General features: G+C 40.5%; 1 protein-coding gene across 1 annotated transcript in view; it reads right to left on the bottom strand.

Annotated features, from left to right (window-relative positions):
- The window catches only part of LOC137976434 (uncharacterized), a 27,799-nt gene that overhangs the window by 17,431 nt on the left and 7,868 nt on the right, over positions 1-2,500 (bottom strand). Inside the window, exon 5 of the mRNA XM_068823775.1 lies at positions 958-1,107. Coding sequence (XP_068679876.1) covers positions 958-1,107 — 150 coding nt within the window. The remainder of the gene's footprint in view (positions 1-957; positions 1,108-2,500) is intronic.

Here is a 2,500-nt window from a genome sequence, read left to right as displayed (position 1 = left end):
ACAATTCTAGTCAATGAGAGTACAAAAATAGATGTATATGCGAAAGTTTAAAAAATTACATACAAAACACAAAATGAGTTACAAAGGAACAGTGGATTGCATATAAGCGTATAGAAACTAGAAAACGAAGATATGTTTTAGTACTGACGGTAAAGTGAACATTTAATAAACGCTTAGTTGGCTTATTTCTGCATGGATAATGGCTTTATGTCAAAGTGTGGTAAGAACATCATTTCCACTTTTTTGTTCTTACCACATTTTGATGTGATCTGTGGTCTGTTACTGAAAGGACGCACAGCAACATGGAATCTATTTGTTAAAGAGACAGGTAAAATGGTTTCGAACCTCTTACTACGAAAAACAAACAATTATGGTTGCATTCCTAGATCATATTTTCGACATTAACAACGTCTTTTCTCGAGGTTGTATCGTTTTAACGCGATATCAAGAGCGTTTTACTTCGATATCATAAACCGCTTATCGCGATACCAATATTTTTTGACTTCGACACCAATTATTGTTGCGTTGGAAAAACGCACGCCATTCGTGTCGCTTCTTTATGCACGAATGCTTTGCAATTTCAGGGTTCGGGCGCGTTCTTGGAGTGGCTCACCACTCGCCTCGATTTCATGCAAGGGCCCTGGGCCCTTCAACTGTCCAGTAGACAGTTTCGTTCTACTATTCGTGTCGGCCACCTCCATTGTATCTTCAAGTCCATTACCAAAATGTTGAGCTATTAAGCCTTTAGTTAATGTTGTGTTCAACTTTACAATTGGTTTATGACACCCTAAAAGCACCCAATAAGTCCACTTTCCCTTAATATTTCTGGGCAGTCAGCAAAATAAAAATCGTATTTTACTAGATATCGAACGCACTTTACCTATCCATGATTATGACTGGTTTAATTAACCTTGCGACAGCAGTGTCATCTACCTGACAGTGGAAATATCATTTTACCTGAATAGCAATATCTTTTTGTGTGTCGTTTGTGTCGCGCTTGCGGTAGAACTTTAATGTTGTTACGCCTTGCTCTTCTCTAAAGTAACTCGGCCTCCAATCTTGTTGCCAGTCCTCTGACGGCGCTGCAAAGCCACTGGTGAAATAATCCTGGCACAAGCAAATGAAGAAAGAATTCAATTTTACAATACTGAAATGGAAACAACTATTGGTCCACAGAGGAGTCGGCAGTGTGTTATAATGACTGCTCAAAGAATGTAGGAATGTATTATAATAGTAACAACAACAACAACAACAATAATAAATAGTAAATAGTAAATTAAAGAGTTGAGTCTTTGAGCGCTGGGACACTAATCAGGAACGCTCTACATTGAAATAGAGCGAGTTTTAATCGAGTGTCGTAAAACCAAAACCAAAGTAACTACTTTGGCCAATCAAAAAGGACGGAGACAATCCAGTAAACCAATCAAGAAGTAATCACACGTAGCCGAAACAAAGCGAGGGATAATGTGCACTCGCGAGCCACGATTGGGTTTGGTTTCACTTCTGATTGGTTGAAAAAGTGACATGGGAACTTTGAACCAATCACTGAGTGAAGTAATGCAAAACCAAAGCAATTCGCTAATTACTTTTGACACTCAATTGAAAACCGCTCTAAAATGAAATCCAATGTTGCTTTTTTTTTTTGGAGAGGGGAAAACAGGAGCAGTCAGAAAAAAAACCCTCGGAGCAGAGAAGAGAACCAACAAACACAACCCACATATGACATCTCGTCTAGGAACCAAACCCATGACCAGTGATGAAAGGCGAGTGTTCTCACCAATACACCACCAAACCTACTCCTCCCATACGTAGTTATTGTCATTTAACTTTTCACAATGTGGTCGGGATCACTCTAAAGAGAGAGGATTTGGTTCTAGTGTGCGTGCGCTGGAAACAGACCACAACACCAGGAACCTCGTGCTTTGTATCATTCCGCGTGATTTTATGAAGAAGAACCAGGGTCGTGAGGCGGGACTTAATGCTTATAATCCTAATACCAAAGACTAGGAAGTTTCAGTACTTGCTGATGCTATTGCAAAGCCTTTGGTTTGGCTGGTGTTGAATCTTCGAATTCTCGCACGGTAGACCGATGCGTATCCAACTGGATCAACCAGTCCGCGTCGGGAATTCCGTGCCCTTTGTGCGCGATTTCAAGGTCGCCCACCGTCGATAAATCAGCGATTGAGTGAGAAGAAGTGGATCCAATTTGGCAACTACGAAACCTCAGCCTTCGCTTGCAAGCAGGCGCTGGAGCCTCCTGTAAGAAGAGTCTTAGCTATGAACCACACCTTTCTTTTAGATCGTTTAGTTTTTGGCTGATCTCCATGGAAAAGCTCTTTAAAAGACTCGTCTCCCAGTCATACACTTTTGAATTTCTTCATTTTTAGTGATTCTTCCGACGTTCTAACAAACTATTCAGGAACTTAATTTTAAAGGAGGAAGAAAAGGCAATATGCTAGTCAATAGTTGCGAAGGAAAGGAAATTTCGCGTTGTGTGCCA

This window comes from Montipora foliosa, chromosome 11 (genome assembly GCF_036669935.1).
Source record: "Montipora foliosa isolate CH-2021 chromosome 11, ASM3666993v2, whole genome shotgun sequence".
Classification (NCBI taxonomy): domain Eukaryota; kingdom Metazoa; phylum Cnidaria; class Anthozoa; order Scleractinia; family Acroporidae; genus Montipora; species Montipora foliosa.
The sequence above is the reverse complement of the archived record's forward strand: the minus strand, read 5'-3'. Positions and strand labels throughout refer to the sequence as shown.